We start from the raw sequence: 15,099 nt of genomic DNA, 5'->3' as shown, positions 1-15,099 counted from the left end.
TCACCCCATGTCACCCCACACCCACGTCACCCCTACTCCTTCCTCCCCCCATGTCCCTCAGTACCCCCCCACTGTCCCCTGACCCCCCCCCACGCTGGGAAGGGGACACAGAGAGCAGCTCTGCCCAAGGTCAGCGGTGGGCTGGGAGCCAGCCCGGCGGGGACAGGACAAACCTGCTGGAGCCACCACTTCCAGGCCTGCTCCGGGGTGGGGGACACACACAGACACACAACAACCGTGGCCCCCACCCATGACCAGAGCATAAGGTACCCCTGTCCGTACCCACCATTCCGCTCCAGAGTGAACGGCTCCCTGGGCCTGTCTCCTGCAGGTTCCCAGGCTCATCCACAAGGAACACCGGCTGCCATGGGGCCACAAGATTTCAAGGAAGATTTTTAATTAATATATTTTCTTTTTAAATTTAAAGGAAGAGAAAGAAAAAAAGCTTTGACCAGCAGACACCCCCCCACCCCCCACCCCGGGGCTCCCAGGGGCCTCTGCTCTGGCCCCGCAGACCAGAACCTCTGCATTTCCCTATTTTTCCCCTTTTTTTTCCCCTTAAACACCACTCAGCTCCTCCACCCGTGTCCCCACCTCCCCCCGGCCAGCGGGAGCCCGAGGGCGGGGGGGGGGGGTGTCAGTACCACTTAACCCCATTCTGCAGGTGGGGAAAACTGAGGCAGGAGGGGGCAAACCCAGCTATGCATGGAGGGTGGGGGCCTGTGCCCCAACCCCACGCGTGGGGGGTCAGGGGGAGGCAGGGGGGGCTGTAGGGGGCTGGTGGTGTAGCCCCCCCCTCCCCCCCCGAGGCTGCACCCCCAGCTGGGCCCGGCCATGCGCCGGCAGCCGCACGCTCGTTGCCTGCTTTCGTTTTCCCCGGCCGCAGCCGGGGGCACGCCCGGAGCCCCCCCCACCCAAAGATGAGGCCCCAGCGCAGCCCCTCCAGCCCCCCCAAACCCCCTCCCCACACAGGGGCCACCCCAAAAACATCTGCAACAGAGATAAGGTGTGTCTGGGGGGGGGGGAGGACACCCCAAGCCCCCCCCATCCTGTCCCACAACAGACAGGGGGTTGGGGTTACCTCTTTCTCCAGCCCCCCCCCTTCCCTGCACCCCCAAAACCCCACTGTGCTCACACACAGCCCAGGCCCCCCCACCCCCCTGAGAACGTCAACCCCCCCCAACGTCACCCAAAACCTGTCATGGTTCCCATGAGTGCAGTGAGTTTCTCCCGGTCTCTGCAGGTCAGTCTGAGGGACCCCACAGCACCACGAGACACAAAACCAGGACACTGCCCCCCCCCCCCCCAAAGTGACACCGCAGGAGCTTTGCGGTCAGGGACCTCATGAGGTGGGACAGCACAAGGACGGGCACCCAGTGCCCCCTCCCCAGAGCTCTTCAATAACACAAGAGCTCTGCAAATTCAAATTATTTTTCAATTCTGGGCCTGATTTTGATTTTGCCAGCGCTGCCCCGGGCCGGCATAGCTCCGTTTCACCTCTCCCGGCTTCACCTCTCCCAGTTTCTTCTCACCCCAAATATTAAAAGCCATAAATATTTCACCCCAAATATTTCGGAGTCAATCCCGCTTCCCCCGGAGCAGAGTTTAGAGCATCGCACCGTCCTCAGACCCCGCATCTGGAGCTGCCTTGTGCCAAGATAAGTCCGTTATCCCCTGCTTCCGCGGGAGGCAGCCGATGGGAAGCGCGGCCAGAGCCACCGGCACATCCCGGCCAAAGCCACCCGCACGGCTGTGTCCCAGAGCACGGTCAGTGACGTCGCTCCCGTCCAGGGAGGAGGCGCCAGGGTTCCGGCTCTGCAGGGGTTAAAGCCACTTGGGGCACAACCAAGAAGAGAAAAAGGCCTGTAAATGTAAAGTGCCATTTATTATTTTTCTTTTCCATGATGAAAATATCGAGTTTAAAAAAAAAAAAAATTAATAATTGCACCAACATAACGCTCGATACACTTTCTCCTTCTCCAAAACCCAGCACCAAAACCAACTGAAAACACCCTAAATCTTTATGAACTGTCCCCGTTCCCCATCTCCCACTTAATTTAAGAGGCAAAACCATAACAACCAGCACCCCCACAGCTCCGGGGTGCCTCGTCTGGACATGAGCTGAGCCAGCAAGCACAGACACCCCCCCAAAATCTGGGGTGACCCCCCCCCCCCAGGTTTGCCTTTGGGGACACACACGCTGTGGCCCCCGGAGCTTATCCCCGAGCAGAGCAGCACCTTCGCCCTTTACTGGGGAAGGGGGTATGAGGGGTTTGGGGTTACCACGTCACGGCGCTTGTTTTTGGGGGGCTGGCACGGTGGGACCTGAGCGCAGGCAGAGGGGACATCAGCCGCCAGCCCAACAGGGCAAAGAAACCCCACCCCAACAGCCTGAAAAGAAGGAAAACACCCCCCCAAAAAATCCCTCCAAGCCTACAAAAAGCTATCTGCCCCCGGGGGGCTTGGGGGTGGCAGAGCAGGGCAGTGAGACACCCCAAAATACGTGGTGGAAAGTGAGGTGACAGCGGGGAGCTGCCATCCCCACAGCGTGGCCAGTGCTGGCGGGGACGGATCCAGCCAGAATCCGGCCACCGCGGGTCCCCGGGGGGGGGTTTGCAGGGTCCTTCCCGGGCAGGAGGGGACATGACAGGGTGGCACCATCAGCCACGGTGGCCTCAGGACAACATGGGTGTCCTTGGGTGGGTTCATCGCCTCCCTGCAGCGCTCAGCCCAGGCACCCTGCACTGGGTGCGGAGGGTCCGGGGGGGGAGTCCGGTGAGGAGCTCCAGAGCTCTGCTACAGCCCCAGTGGCTGAAGCTGCTCGTGGGGTGGCCGAGAGGCGGCTGGAGGCAGGGGGAAACCTGCAACCTGGAGGGGTTCCACCCTCCCCAGGCCCCCAGGAGATGGTGGGGTCAGGAGAGAGACCCCTGGCCAGGGCGGACAACCCACCTGTCCGGGCTGGAAGGAGGCAGGGAAGGAACGCCATGCTCTCCCCTCGCCTCGACACCTAAAGCTGCCGGCCACAGAGCCACGGTCCCCGGGGAACCGCACATGCACCCACCCCACGGCTCCCACCCCATCCCCTCCTGCCGCTCGCCCTGCACTCAGCGGATCAGTACCCTTCCCCAAACACCCGCTGCGCGACAAGGACGGGCTTTAAACCAACTGGTTGAAAACAAAATGAAGAAAATACAAATCTCTCCTCTCCCCGACCCGTGGAGGGGCCAGGAGGGAGCTCAACGCTACGCTCTTCTCCAGCTCAGCCATAAATCACCCCGCAGACCTGGCCGCACCAGCAGGTGCCGACCTCATCCCCGGCAGGACGGTGACACTGTTTGGGGCCACCCCGGACAGGGTTTCTCCATCCCTCAGCATCACCATTTTCCACGTGAAAACCAGGGAGGAGTTGTGTGCAGCCCCTCGTTCCCATCCCCTGCCACCATCTCACACACACATGCAGGCGTGCACACACATGATTATTTTCCTTTTTTTTTTTTTTAACCCAAGTGAACATATTTCCAAAAAAAAAAAAAAAAAAAAAAAAAAAAAGAGAGAAAAATTAACATAAGCAGCACCACATTTCCCAAGTGTCAGGAGCTCCAGAGCTGGAGCAGAGGCCTGGAACACCCCCACATCAAAAGAACCCAACCCCGCTTGGGCTGGGGGGGCGGCTGATAAAGACGCTTCCGAGGGGACGGTGCTTTGCCGCTGGGACGCGAGGCGAGAAGGGGCCGGGGGAGAAGGAAGGAGGGCAGTTCTGTCATTTACTGACGGAGAGGAACGCGGTGACGGAGGCAGATGTACGGACACCGGGCGGGCGGGCGGCTCGGCCCTCACATGGCAGCGCGGGTGGGCGTGCTGGGCTGGTTCAACCGCAGCGTTTTGCACAGCCAGCCGGCGAAATCCACCTCCTCCACTTCCGAGCGTTTGATGAAGGTGTGACTCTGGAAGCCAAGGGAAACAGGGTTAGGAACATCGCCGGCTGCTCCCCAAATCCAGCCACGCGCCGCGGGCTGGACCCTGGAGAGGCGAGAAGATCCTGGTGCCCCAGCTCAGGCTGCTCAAGCAGATTTTTGAGAAGTTATTTGGTCCTCGCAGCCCCGCGGCTGAGATTTTAATCCCTGTAGTCGACACACAGACATGGGAGGAAGGCAGATTTAAAGGCGATCAGAGCCTGCACGGCCCCTGCCTGACCCAAAACGCTGCTCTGTACGGGCAGGCAGCATGAGGTGCTGCAGCTCCTGTGCTCCCCGGGCTCCTCGCTTGCCCCTGGATGGCAAACCCGGCTCCCCCGGGGGTAGAAGGTAATGGAGAAGCACAGGCAGGACAGGATGACCTTCACACAGGGGCATGGGGCCACAAGGACACAGGCCACCTCCTTTGCAAGGGCTATGTGGGAGCACCCAGATGAAGCTCAGGGGCTCAGCATGATGCTGAGGGCAACATGGTTAAACTGGGCTCGTAGAATGCTTTAGGTTGGAAGGGAACCTTAAAGCTCATCCAGTGTCACCCCCTGCCCTGGGCAGGGCCACCTCCCCCCAACCCAGGTTGCTCCCAGCCCCGTCCAACCCGGCCTTGAACACCTCCAGGGATGGGGCAGCCACAGCTTCTCAGGGCACCCTGCGCCAGGGGCTCACCGCCCTCACGGGTGTCTGGGAGGTCCCAGACACCTCCGCAGGTACGGGACAGTGGAGTGGTTCCCATCCCAGACTCCACATGGGATAGATACCATCACTGCCTTCGAATCAAAGGTGAGTGAGTCACTCCCTCTCCCAGGCTCTATTTTGGCCCATCTTAAGCTCAGCGGGGGAGTTTCCAGACTTTTGAGCCTAAGAGGCACAGAGGGACGGGGCTGATCTCGTGCCACCCCACCATAAAAAAAAGAAAACGGCTCTCCCCACTTACCATCAGCATCTTCAGATCTGCCCGTTCTGCCGGATTTTTAATTAAGCTGAAATGAGAAGAACAAGAGAGCAAACCCAACACTGAGATATTTCTTGTGGGAAACCGATTATTCGGCTGGAGAGGTCTCCAGCTTCACTGAAAGCCACTTGGCCTCCTGGCTGCTTTCCCCAGGAGCCTGGCGGGATGGAAACGGCTCAGAAAGCACCATCTCCACCAGCCCAGCTCCTGGGGAGAGCTCAGGATCCGTCTCTTCTAGACCATGTGGGTGAACTGTGCCCTGCAAATGGAGAACAGGACCTAATGCTTGGCAGGGATTAGTGATTTTTATAACATCCAATCTCTGTGGTTTAACGGGGGCTGCAATAGCGTCTTCAGGAGTCCCCCCCCCACTGCATCAGAAGGTCTGGAAGTCGATGGTGTACGCCTGGTGCCTGCAAGGCTGTGGGGTGACTCACAGCCCCAGCAATCTGCCTCCCCATCCCCCTGCCAGGCTCATATTTTGAAGGTGCTGGGATACTGCTAAAGCATCACCACAAATAAACCGCTTTGATTCCAACCCTTCCCAAGAGCAGGAGTTCCCAGCACACTGCAGAACCACACTGCAGCCAGGGAGAGATCACCTACAGAGCACGGAGAACGTCGCGTTTACGCTGAACGTTCTGGGTGGAGCAGCAGCCTGCAGAGCTGTCAGGGAGCACGTACAGACCTCCACCCTCAGCCGTAAGATGAAATCCTTACCATTTATTTACAAACTCCTGGAAATCTTGCGTGAAAACTCCGTTCGGCAGCTTGGGAGGTGGCTGCAGAGAAAAGGAGAAAGGTTTCTGCGTCACCGCGTGTTAACAGGTCAAAAAGCAGAGTGTCACTAACAGTCTCTAATCGGCTGCAGAAATCTGTGCTCTACAGCCATCCTCCTCCTCCAAGTCACCCTTCACAACCAAGGAACTGCTCTCTGCCATTCCTCACCGCGGCAGCACGTGGCCGGGCTGGCAGCAAACTGCTGCCCTGGCACGATGCGCAGCTGGGGGGGACCCCACGCTGAACCACCGCCAAAGCTGGGAGACTGAAATTGCAGCGTCACAATTCTGGATCCAACCTTGCAAATTCCAGCTCTGGCAACGCCCAGGGTGGACAAAGCCATTCCAGAAACGATAATTGGGGGTCAACTCCTGTCACCTCTAAAGGGGAAGCTGCTCCGCTTGCCGGTGGGATGGACCCTACCTAGCAAGTCTGGTAGGACATTTCAACCTGGGATTTTTAGCACTGGTCACCCTCATTCAAAGGGCTTCATCCCAGAAAATGTGCATGACCTCAGCATTCATCCTTCGCTGACGTAGGGAGGAGCATGTTTGAAACGGCCGGTTGCAGAAGGAGCAGGTCGTTACAGCCAAGAGCTCCCCTCACTGCTCTCCTCTTTCAAGGGTATTATGAATTTCCCCCCGTGGAGCCTTATTCCAAAACCAGAGATACTTTTGCAGTACAAAAAGATGGGGAGAGAGAAGGGGAGAAGGAAAGGATGTCAGCACAGCTCTAAGGGGCTCTCTATTGAAAAGCCCCTGTTCAAGCAAAGGTTTCGGAGCCCACCCTGACTCAGCAGAGCGGACACGACACTGTGGTACTGCAGGGAAGCCCCGACAGAGCCGAAAGTACAGAAATACCCACCTCATTAACTATATAATCCAGCAGTTCAAAGATGGCCATGGCAGGTCGGCTGTCCATCCCATGGCCTGCGTGGTTAAGATGACAAAAACAGTGGTGAGAGGCTGTTCAGGGACAGCAAAGGGCCTCGTTTTGTGTGAAAAGCACGTGCGCTGTGGGACTTTTGCTGGGAGAGGCAGAGGCAACCCACCTGGGAACTGACTCGTGGTTAAAAAAACCCCAAAAAACAACAACGAAGAGAAAACCAAAACGCATTCCAAAATTTTGGATTTCTTTCACTGTGCCTATAGTCCAGATTTATTTCCCAGCTTGGAGCATTTGGAGAGTACCAGACCATCTGCTGTGGCAGGCTGGCAGCGCTTCTAGAGCCTTCTGCTTCCAAGCAAATAGCTCAAGCGGAGCCTCCATCAAACACTTGTGCTGGTTTGGTACTTCTATGAGAGCTCCCAGCAAAGCATTTCCCAAAAACCTGCCCCTAGCTTGAAAGGAATCCTTCCGCAGCGTGAGCAGAGCCTGAAGAGCAACAGGGGCTGTGACAGTGTCCCTCAAAGCATCTCCTCCAAGGGGTCCACGTCCCAACAGCCTGCACCGTCCCCAGCACGGGGGTGCTTTGCTTCATGGCTTGAGCCTTCTTGTAGGACACAGCAGGATCTAAGGGCTAAGCCAAGCTCTTCAAAACCTTCATAGACCCTGGTTGCCATCCTGACAGCAATCTCCTCGCCTTCCCCTGCAAGACCAGACTCCTGCCTGTGCTCGTTAGGAATTACAAACCTCCACGGTAGAGTGGATTCTGCTGGAGCGTTGTCACAGCTCCATCTGCTCTGCAAAGATGCGCCTCCCTAAAAACACTCACCTTCCCGCCACAACCTCATCCCAAACGGCCTTTGGCTAACCCAGCCACACCAAACAAACCCCACCCCCTTCTCCCCCACATCTGCGTGTTGTTTCCAATGCATACGACAGCCCCTACCACTGACGGGGCGTCCTGGGGGCCTGGCCCGCGGCGAGATGCTGTGAGACTCTCCCTCTGCCCCGTCCACCACAGGACGGCCAAATATTGCTTCCAGTTCCTTGGAGTCTGGCGGGGGGATTGGGTACCTTCCGATAGACAGCTCCACTAACGACAGACCCATGCTCCAGATGTCTGACTGGACCGAGTAGTGGGTGCCCTGCAACCGCTCGGGCTGGAAGGAAAGACCACAGAAAGACACATTGACACAGAATATCAATACGCAGAGTCATAAATATCACGCACTGCAATTAAATAGATGAGCCTCGATATCCTGACAGCCTCTCCAGCTCAGCTCTCCACCCCTCCAGGGAAAGGACTGTCCCAAAGGGGTCATGTGCAAAGGGGATGCAAAAGAAAGGTCATGTGCAAACATAAAGCGCTTGTACACATCTAATTAACAGCTACAATTGAGCAGCATTTACAGCTGCTTATATTTCAGAGTCCAGAGTACACAGCAGAAATCTATTTCTCTGTATGCTGAGACCTAATGAACTCAATTTATTAACATTTTTTTTTTCCTGCTCATTTCTGTTCAGACCCAAGAGGCATCTGAGGAACCGAAAATCCACTCTAGGCTCTTACCACTCAAACAAACAAACAAACAAAAATTTAAATCAAATGCAAGTCATCCATACTGGCAGCTTTGAGTCAGCTGTGCAGACCCAATGGCTGAGTGCAGAGGAGATACTACTTTTAAATAGCCACTGTCTAACTATAACTGTACTTGAGTAACCATTCCCAAAATATGAGAGCAGCTCAGAGCTAAGCACAGAAGCGTAGTGTGATGGCTTCCCTAATAACCCACTGTTCGCTCCCAGCCTCGAGCACACAGGGTGTGGGGAGAAGACCCCCACCTACCTCTGCCTTCCAGCCAGCAGGACCTGGGGACTCGGAGCCAGCCAGGAGGGACATTTATTGTCATGGACACCATATTGTCTGCAGTTGAGCTAACGCTGATTACAATTCTCATTTAAAGGAGAGGCAGAATCAGCTCTTCCTGCAGTTCACTCTGGCTGGCTGACTCCAACTTGGCTTTAATTTCCCATTAGCTTCCACCAAACGCCACCTGCGCTAGACTGGTTTTACCCCCATTTTGCCAGCGACTGCACATGGTCAAAGCAGCAGAGGAAGTGCCTATATCATCATCCGTGTCCCCTCCATGCTCATTTTCTTGGACAGAGCTTTACAGACAGAAAGAGAAGATGTTTTTGAGCCCACAAACCCTCCCCAAAGTAAAATATGGAAGGATTTGTAGGATCCAAAATATCTTTCTGTGCAAGTCTGTACTTCCACACTCACTACTGACAGCCAGGCACAGGTTGGAGCCAACAGGACACCAACTCCTCAAGAGGATGAGGAGGCATCTGCTTCTCCAGCACGGGACAGTGCCTCGAAGCACTGAGCTTACCCCCGGTATGAACCAGGAATGGGGCAGTCTGGGTGAGAATGGAAAGGCAAGAGCAAAACCATGAGAGAATCAGACGCTACACCTGATTCTGTAAGAGCCAAGTTGAACCCAAATTGTAAAAAACCCAGATGAAAAGTTGAAAGAACTTACAGACATGTAGGACCGAGTTCCCACAAAAGAGTTTGCCATGGAGTCAATGAGTTGACCGCTGACCCCAAAATCACACAGCTTAATCTCTCCTCGAGAATTAACCAGGATGTTAGAAGGCTTCACATCTGACAACAGCAAGAGAGAAGAGCGTAAACGTGACTCGAGGTAAAATACAGGGCTCCTGTACCGCAGGCAGTTATTTTTAGGTTCCTCCTCTCACCTCTGTGCATGATTTGGTGCTTCTCTCTCAGATACGCCAAGCCTCTCAGAACCTAGAAGGAAATCAAAGACAGGATGAGATCAGAGCTGGGGAGGGAACTGCTTTCCCTTCGGCAGGACACATTGCATAAACTCCGGGTGCTGCCACACTGCAACTTGGGGAGGAAAGCCACCCCGTAGCACCCACGTGTCTCAGGATTTGCAATTTATCACCAAGTCAATCACAGATCTTGGGTTTACTGCCCGAGAAAGCTTCTCCCAAACCTTCTCCAGGAGTGGCCAACACCAACCAGTGCAACACAAGGGGTCAGAGCTACAGAGAGTGGTTGGGAATATGCCTTCCCCCTCCCCTCTTGCACACACCACTGACTTCTGCCCTAGGTGAGGGCAGGAAAGCATGTATGGGGAAACAAGGAAGGCTTCCCAAGGCAACACAGGCATTACTCCCAAACCGTGCCCAGCAAATCCTTTCCGGAAGCCTGGAGAGCCACCATAACTCACCGCTATACTGACTTTCCCCAAGATCTCCTCGGGAATTCTTTTGGCTTCTTTCAATACTTGATCCAAAGAACCGCCGTCCTAAAATAAAGAACACTGCAATGACCAACACGCCAATCTCCTGCAGGAAAACAGAGCAGCTGGCCGTACAGGCAAGCGTGCCCAGGGAGGGCAAGCAGTAAAGTTGCAGACAGCTAAGCTGGGATGCCCAACTCAGCATCAAGCACACTCCTTTAACAGCAGAAAAAAAAATGATATCTGGTGATCAGGGCTGAAGTTTCTTGCTGAAAACTATTTCAATGCTATCTTCTATCAGCTCTACTTCTTGCTTTCAGTTCTTAGCTTCCTTTCCCTTAGTGGTAAATGCGAAGATGATACGGTCAGTGCTTGATCTAGAGGAATGACAACACTATTCTCCGCCAGAGACAACAGAAAACGCACACTGTGCTTCACAGCAAGCTCTGTAGAGCAGCAGGTTTACAACATTTCCGTTTGGCCAACCCCCAAACCTCTGCTTCCGCTTTCCAAAAAGTCAATGTGTCTGTCATTTCAATGCCTAAGCAGGAGAGTGCAGCTCCTACCAGGAGCAGTGGCCTCGCTACAGGCAGAGCAAGGAGCCATCACAGCTATCAGTACCCTAACCCACAATTTCAAGTCTCAGAGAGATACGATTTAAAACAGTCCTGAGAGCAGCAGTTTGCAGAGGAGAGACAGGGACTCACCATGTGCTCCATGCAGATGGAGATCTCTCCGTCGCTGTAGAAGGCTCCATAGAAACCCACGATATATGGGGAATTACACTCATGCAGCACCTGCAGCTCTCGGATAATCTGATTCCTGATGGCCGGCTTGATTTCTAAATGAATCAGCTGCCAAGAAAGAAAAAAAATATTGAAGGTCTAACACGTGGAAAAACTTACAGGAACCAGGTGAGCAAGTCCTGAGTGTTGGAAAGAATAAAAAAAAAAAAAACATCTTCAAGTGAAGGTCTGCTTTGGCATAGACTTTTTACCATTTGCAGAATAACACTAGGGATAAAGGGAGAGGCAGAGCTCCGTGCAGCCTGTTAACGACCAAAGCAACTGCCGGCCATGTAACACGTGGAGATGGCACAGGACACAGAGCAGAAAGACAAGCCAGAAGTTTGATGCAGATCTGACTCAGCAGACGGGAACATTTTCACAAGCTCTGTAGGTGTTGCAAGAAGAGGTGCTCTGATATCAAGGAAACCACAGAAAGTCAAAAACCCATGAAGATATGCACGTGAAAGAGCAGTTGCTTTATTCCTTGGGCTCCACGTAGGCAGTTAACACAGCTGTGGGTAGGGAAGCCAGAGGCTAGGAAATACAATGGCAGGTCAGCAAAAAAAGCCACTGTTACTGTAAGCTCTAGGACACCTAACCCCAGGGACATCTGTCCTTCCTGCAGACCTACAAAGGCTGGTCGCTGCAGGACAGACAGCTGCGCTGCCCAACGCCACAGCTTGTCTTCGCTTCGGTTTCTGAACATGGAACTCCCAACAATCTCAAAACCACCCAGTGACACTCAGTGCTCCCAAATCAAATGCCCTGGAAGTGAGAGCTCAGCTCTGGGTGAAGCCACCTTGAGAAGCAGATTTGTTCATGAAATGCAGACGCACTAAACCATCCCCAAAGCAGGTGAGACCAGAGACTTTGAAGGAAGCTGTACTACAGGCAAGCAGCTGCACTATTCTCACCGAGCACTGCCTTTTCTAATAGCCATATGCAGCATCTCCTCGTTTTCTACTACAGGGTACCACAGTAGGAGACATCGCCTGTAAACTCACGACTAAGAAGAACCACTGTCCTGGCTGCTCGGAACTACCTTGGGGATCTGTTAAGTGGGTGGCAAGGGGCAAGGAACGTGTGTGCGCCAAACCCATCCTCCACCTGCCCTTTCCAGTCCTCATTAGCCACAACCCAGGATCCTCAAGAGATCTGCTTCCTACTGCTTCTACCCAGTATAGCCACGTTCATTAAAACCAGCTTCACTGGAAAAAAAAACTTAATAAACTTATGTTTTCATGCAAGGTGCACAGGGACCTGTCACAGACAGCGCGGCCTCTCCCAGGGGAGGACTCAGAGACAGGCAGAACAGCTCAGAGATGAAGTGGGAGAGGCTCCACCTAAAACCTAGCTAGGGGCAGCCAGGACCTTGGTCCCAACCCCGGCAAGGCAGGCAGGGTGCAGGTGGGTCACTGCAGAGAGATCCCAACTGAAGTTGGATCTCCCAGAGCCAAGGCGAGAGCCGGACACTCTCCAGCACGACACCACAGCTCACTTCTCCCACTCCCTTCGTTACCTTCCGTGCCATAATGAGCCCTGAGGGTTTGTGCTGCACTTTGGTGACCACACCGCCATTGCCAGCCCCCAATTCAGAGATCCTCTCAAAGTCATCATCCTTCAGCTCGCCAACTTTGGCTTTCTGTGTGAGAAAAGCTTCCAGGCGCTTCTTCTGCTGCTCATCCAGCTCCAACTCCTCGAGCTTCTTCTGAAGGTCCACCAGGTTTGCCCTGGAGAGGGGAGGAGACAGGAGGGTCACTCAGGAGACTGTGAGGGCAGCGCCAGAGAAAGAGGTGTGATTTTTTTATAGGGAAGCAGAGGGAAATAACTAAAGTGAAGCTCTAGAGAGAGGCAGGGCTCAGCTCTGGTGCCGACAGGGACACACGGACAGCGAGACCCGTGGTGCAATATCTGCCCAACATGAACACCTCCTCTGGAGAGGAGCTTTAGTGCAGTCAGCTGTTTTGGGAAAGCCAAGGAGTAGGGAAAATCCTTCAACCCTTAAAGAGGCAGCACAGCTCAGGCTGGAGAGAACAGCAGCACCGGCAACCTCTCCCTCCCCCAACACGGGAAGCCAAGCTTGCATTTCGCTGCGAAACACGAGAAAGGCTTTCCAGGGTGTCCAGTAACCCCCTGCTCCATTATTCCCCACTCCCGCCCATCAACCCCACCGAGCACAAAGGGGTGCCTGTGCTCCCCCAGCACCTGTTGCCCAGCTCCCATTGCCCGCTCAGGCCCCAGCTGCTCTCTCCCACTTGCTGCCCACCCCCTTAGCCCTCCCCCACCACCTTAGGGTGATGGTTTGGGAGAGTCCTGTCCGACCCCTTCCACCCAGCACCCACATGCGATCCTTTCCCTCCCCAAGCACTGTCCATGCCTCCCCTCCACCACCCCACATGTTCTATCCACCCAGCCTCGATTACTGCCCCAAAATCCTCCCCTGCCCCCCAAGCCCAGGTCCCCATCTCAGCCCTGACCTGCGTGCCCAGGCCTGGTCCCCCCACACACCCCAGGCCTCGACTACCCCCAGACACCACCCCCCCCCCCCCAGCAAACCTGGGGGTCAGGCCAACCTCCCCCCCCACCCCAGCCCCTCTAACCCCCACCCCACCCTCCCCAGCTCCAGCTCCCCAACCCCTTACCGACCCCAGACACCCCCAGGCTGGGCCCATCCAGCACCGGCCTATCCTGGCTGTCCCAGGCCCCCCAGGCCCAGTGCCCACCCTGCCCCAGTCCCCTCAGCACCCCGCAGGCCCGGTGCCAGCCTATCCAGGCCCCCCCCCAGGCATGGTGCTTGCCTTGTTCTAGTCCCTCGGCCTGTCCCAGCACCCCTAGGCCCAGTTCCCGGCCTATCCCGGTCCCTCCGAGGTCCCCCAGGCCCCGTGCCCGGCCTGTCCCAGCCCCCCCAGGCACGGTGTCCCCCAGCCCCCCAGGCCCAGTGCCCGGCCTGTCCCGACCCCCCTCCGCCCCTCAGGCCCGCTGTCACCCGGCCCGGTGCCCGGCCTGTACCGGCCCCCCCAGGCTCCTCAGACCCAGTGCCCCCCAGCCCGGCCTGTCCTGGTCCCCCCAGCCAGGTGCTTGGCCTGTCCCGGTTCCCCCAGGCGCCGCAGGCCCGGTGCCCCCCGACCCCCCAGGCCCAGTGCCCGGTCTGTCCCGGTCCCCCTAGACCCTCCGGGACCGGTGCCCCCCCGGGCGCGGCGCAGGCTGGGCGGGCCTCCCCGCCACTCACTCACTCGGCGGAGCCGTCGGGGCTCGGCCCCTCAGCCGCGCTGGGGGCGATGTTGAGGGCCGGCAGCACCGGCTTCCTCTTGGCCGGCATGGCCGGGCCGGGCCGCGCCTGCGGGGCCGAGCGGGGGCGCGGCCGCGCGGCGCGGGGGCGCGCAGGGGCGGGGCCAGGAGGGGCGGGGCCAGGCGGGGGCCTATCGGGGGCGCGGCCGCATGGCGCGGGGACGCGCGCGAGGGGGCGGGGCCTGATGGGGGCGGGGCCAGGCTGGAGGCGGGACCGCGGAGTTCTCGCGAGAGCTCGCTGAGGGGCGGGGGGGTGGCCATGGCGGCGGAGGCCTGAGGCGGGGGAGGCCTGAGGCCGGGGGCAGCCGCCGGCTGCGCTGACGGCGCGAGCACTAATTACCTTGTCAGTAATTAGCGACCCAGCAATTAGCAGGAGCCCCTCCAGTCCATGCCTGCCCTACCGTCCCGCCTGACCCCAGGCAGCAGGCCCAGGGGATGCTCGAAGGCCTTAATGAAGCCGGGCAATTAGCGGCCCCGGGGGGGAGCCATGGCGCCGGGCGGGCGGGCGCCCTTTGCTCGGTTCCAGGGGTTCCCGTCTCCGCTGTGGAGCCATAAACCGGGGAGCGGCAGCACCAGGGCGGGCAGCTGCCTTCAGTGCTGCCGCCCGGTCAGAGGGCATCGAGCGGCAGATAAGGGGATGAGGCCTTGTCCCCGCGCCACACCTGCGTCACCCGCCACCTTACTCACCTGTCCCCTCCCTGCGTGACGGATCCGGGGGGAATCCGGTGTGGAGGGGCTCCTTTGGAGGGTGACAGGAGTGACTGACACCCTCACGGCGGGGCGATGGGGAGGGCTGAACACAGCTGCCAGCAAACTGTAGGGTATTTGGCCCCCAGACATCGGGGGAAGCTGAGGCACAGAGGGTGCAGGCAGCCCGGACAGGCAGCAGAACACAGGCAGCTGGGCCAACCCTGGCCACAGGGAGCAGAGGGGACCAAGGTTTGTTGTGGAGGGAGCCATAAGTGGTAGAGTCGAAGCCAACGTCTTCCCCAGATGTTCTCAACGCCTATAAAATGTGATTAACACTGCTACGCTCACCTGAAAAAAGGGAAATCATCCCCAAAAATGGGTGAAAGTTCATGGGCAGCAGCGGTGCACGGACTTCGCTCACCAGCCCCAGGCCCCTCCTGCCCTGCTTGGTGGAGGAGGACAAAAAC

At 57.0% G+C, this 15,099-nt stretch overlaps 1 protein-coding gene across 1 annotated transcript; it reads right to left on the bottom strand.

Annotated features, from left to right (window-relative positions):
* Window positions 1–1,872: 1,872 nt before the first annotated feature.
* Window positions 1,873–13,982, bottom strand: MAP2K2 (mitogen-activated protein kinase kinase 2). Its single transcript, XM_082495525.1, has 11 exons — window positions 13,888–13,982; window positions 12,174–12,384; window positions 10,574–10,720; window positions 9,855–9,932; window positions 9,355–9,406; window positions 9,135–9,259; window positions 7,535–7,748; window positions 6,568–6,632; window positions 5,644–5,705; window positions 4,906–4,951; window positions 1,873–3,944 (listed from the first exon to the last, which is right to left on the bottom strand). Exons 1-11 carry the CDS (start codon window positions 13,971–13,973, stop codon window positions 3,834–3,836), a joined length of 1,197 nt encoding a protein of 398 aa, XP_082351651.1. The 5' UTR covers window positions 13,974–13,982; the 3' UTR covers window positions 1,873–3,833.
* Window positions 13,983–15,099: the final 1,117 nt, after the last annotated feature.

Source organism: Vanellus vanellus, assembly GCF_965231255.1.
Source record: "Vanellus vanellus genome assembly, chromosome: 25".
In the NCBI taxonomy this organism is placed as follows: Eukaryota; Metazoa; Chordata; class Aves; order Charadriiformes; family Charadriidae; genus Vanellus; species Vanellus vanellus.
The sequence above is the reverse complement of the archived record's forward strand: the minus strand, read 5'-3'. Positions and strand labels throughout refer to the sequence as shown.